The sequence below is a fragment of the Enoplosus armatus genome, chromosome 11 (assembly GCF_043641665.1).
Source record: "Enoplosus armatus isolate fEnoArm2 chromosome 11, fEnoArm2.hap1, whole genome shotgun sequence".
NCBI lineage: Eukaryota > Metazoa > Chordata > Actinopteri > Centrarchiformes > Enoplosidae > Enoplosus > Enoplosus armatus.
The window spans coordinates 8,412,491-8,415,482 of NC_092190.1; the positions used below are offsets into that span (position 1 = coordinate 8,412,491).

Consider the following 2,992-nt stretch of genomic DNA (forward strand, 5'->3'; position numbering starts at 1 on the left):
GGGCTCAAACACTCAACAAGCAGCAACAGCGACAACTCGCCTGATTTACAGGACAGCCAATCCCCGCTGCTGCATTACAGACAAGCAGACGCTTCTTTAAGCCGATCAGCCCGGAATTAAAGCAGGACACTCACAGAAGAGGAAAAAAACGAGACAAGAAGCTTTCATTTCTGCTCCACAAGAAAAACCTCTCGTCAAGATGATGATGATGCAGCTCACAGAAACCCCCAACCAGAAAAACTCCCTCTTCAACGCTATGAACCGCTTCATCGGCGCCGTCAACAACATGGACCAGACCGTCATGGTGCCAAGCTTGCTGCGGGACGTCCCGCTGGAGGAGGACAGGGAGATGAGCTCCCTGAAATCGGACGAGGACGAGGGGGACATGTACAGCTACTACCAGCTGCTCAAGTCCATCCGCGTTGACATCGAGTGGGGGGTCAGGTGCGCTGCCGCCGACGAGAGGCGAAAGGAGAGCATGAAGTTCACCCGCATGAACTCGTCCACATCCACCTCCTCCTCCGCGTCGTCATCATCATCCGAGGAGGACTACGAAGAGGACGAGGATCTGGAGAAGCAGTTCCAGTACCACCTGGCCGGGCTGCAAGGGGTGCTGTCCAAGCTCACACTGCAGGCCAACTCTCTCACCAAGCGATACAAGAAGGAGATTGGAATCGGAGGTTGGGGCCAGTAAAGCTCGGAGCCCGCAGAAACTGAAAGCCCAGATTTCTATTATAAGATTGGCTGAACTGACTTCTCTCAATGGGCCTTTTTTTTTTTTTGCTGCTGCTGTTGTCACTACTTATGAAAGTCATGGACAAACATTTGAACGGTAGAGAAGAGGGGCAGCTTGTTTCTCTCTAAAGGCCTACATGGTGTTGGTCTACTCTGTGGTATTGACTGTGTTGATCCTGAAGATTGCATTTGTGTACTTAACACCAAACTCATATGTTTTGCACTCCACAGTGTTGTACACATCCTGCATTCTGCTCCTGAGATACACAGATGAAACATATTTAAACCTTTATTTAATGTATATTTATTTACCTCACTCTGTATATTGGAGAGCCAAATGTTATTTTAAAGTTGGAGATGAGGGGAACTGCATGACCTACAGGGCCTGTCGTTTGAACCGCCCCTCTTGAGGGGGTATACTGACGCAAGATTCAGCTTCCTCTCTGTGATGCTGAGGATGTCAGTGTGTTCAGATGTACTTGTCTGTGTGTGACCAGTGCTCCTTCAAAATCTGATGTGTCTGTATCTTTAAATCGTGCTTGCATGGAAGGAGGCAGATGCTTACTGTAGCTGCCTGTGATCTCCTAATGTCCTACATGGTCAATGAACCAGAATCAACTGATAACTCATCTGCATAGAGAATAATGAGGGCTTCCACGAGATGCTTTGTTGTTATTGTCATTTATTTGCTATTATCATGGTATTATTGGAGATGTCCATCTGTTGAAATAAGCAAATGCTTTTGTATGCAGCTTCTGCACCTTTTTTGTACTGTTTCTAAAATAAAACTTTTATACAAACTTATTTCATTTGTTATGTGTTGTTTTTTTCATGAATGCAGTTGTGGTACAAAATTAAGCTTTACATTACAGAACAGAAAGAACAAAACAGAATTTGTCCGATTCAGACAACCAAAACATGTCTAATCATAGCTAGAAACCTATGAGGTTTCTGCTATGATTCTCCACAGTGTTAGTACAGGGAATATCTGGCATATTACAGGTCAAAAAGCATGTTTTATCAATCATGTGTGGTATAAAACATCCTCTGAGTAGTTTCTTCATGCTCAAGTATTTGACATTCTAACTATAAACAGTTTGAAATGAAATATCTTTCATCAGGACCAAGGACGCCTGATAATCAGACTCAGGACAGAAACGCTATTTTCTGCATTTTCTTCTCAGGAGTGATCTTCAGTTGTATCCCCCCATCTTAGAAAATAGGTGACAGTGAGAATTTATTTTTGCCATCATTTACATTCATAGACAGTATATAAACACTGAGAGTCAGCCTCAACTGTTGCCCTCCTCTTGTCAATTAGATGCTGTTCAAGATTTTCAATTTTAGTTAAGATAATGTTCCCATAACTGCACTTAAAACGTCCAGACATTTTGTTTCAGAAAGTAATAGTTGTATCATCTGTGTTTGAACTAAACCCAGTTGAATGAGAAAGACAGCTTATAATAATAACTTTATGTATGTACAGCACCTTTACAAAGTGCTGTACACACATAAAGCAGAGCAAAGCAACGAATGGGGACACGAGACAAAGTGTCAGTTAGTAAAGCTAAGGATTGGACAATTACAAATATGAATGTAAAAACAATCAAATGAATAAAACAAACAAACAAAAGGGACATCAATTAAAAAATAAATAAAAATAGAACAAAGATAAAAGCATCAGAATCAAGAATTAAAAGCAATGTTAAATATGTTAAAAGGGGGACGATGACTCAAAATTACCAGCAGGTTGAGTAACCTGAAGCTTAACCTGTCAGTTAAGCTTCAAGAGACAACACCTTAAACAACCTGAACTCTGAAACTAAACAGAGTGTTACATGTATAAAGCCATTTTGAAAGTATCCAAAAGCCATGTTTTGCTTTCATTTCTCTCAGTCTGATTGTGTCAAGTGAATATTTTCCAGACTACAGTGCAGCAGCTGTATGGTAGAATAAAACAGTAACAATGTGAATGTGTTCATGTGCACATTAAATTTAATATGCTGCACATGACGCATGACAAGTTTTCATTGGAATCAGTTGAGTTTTATTTTAATTTTTACTTTTATATATATATATAGACAAAAGATATATGTGAGTTTGTGTGCATGCGTGCATGCCAGCAAGCCAGTGTTGTTTTATGTAATACCTCGCCAGTAGGGAAGAAGAAATAACAGATTTCCCTCATTGTTGTCTGAGTAACTGACAGTGACAGCCTCAAAGGCCACCGAGCAAAATGGGTGCAGCTGGAGTTTCA

General features: G+C 41.0%; 1 protein-coding gene across 1 annotated transcript; it reads left to right on the top strand.

Annotated features, from left to right (window-relative positions):
- Positions 1–1,539, top strand: LOC139292543 (mid1-interacting protein 1-B-like). Its single transcript, XM_070914902.1, has one exon. It carries the CDS (start codon positions 200–202, stop codon positions 692–694), a length of 495 nt encoding a protein of 164 aa, XP_070771003.1. The 5' UTR covers positions 1–199; the 3' UTR covers positions 695–1,539.
- The last annotated feature ends 1,453 nt before the right edge of the window (positions 1,540–2,992 follow it).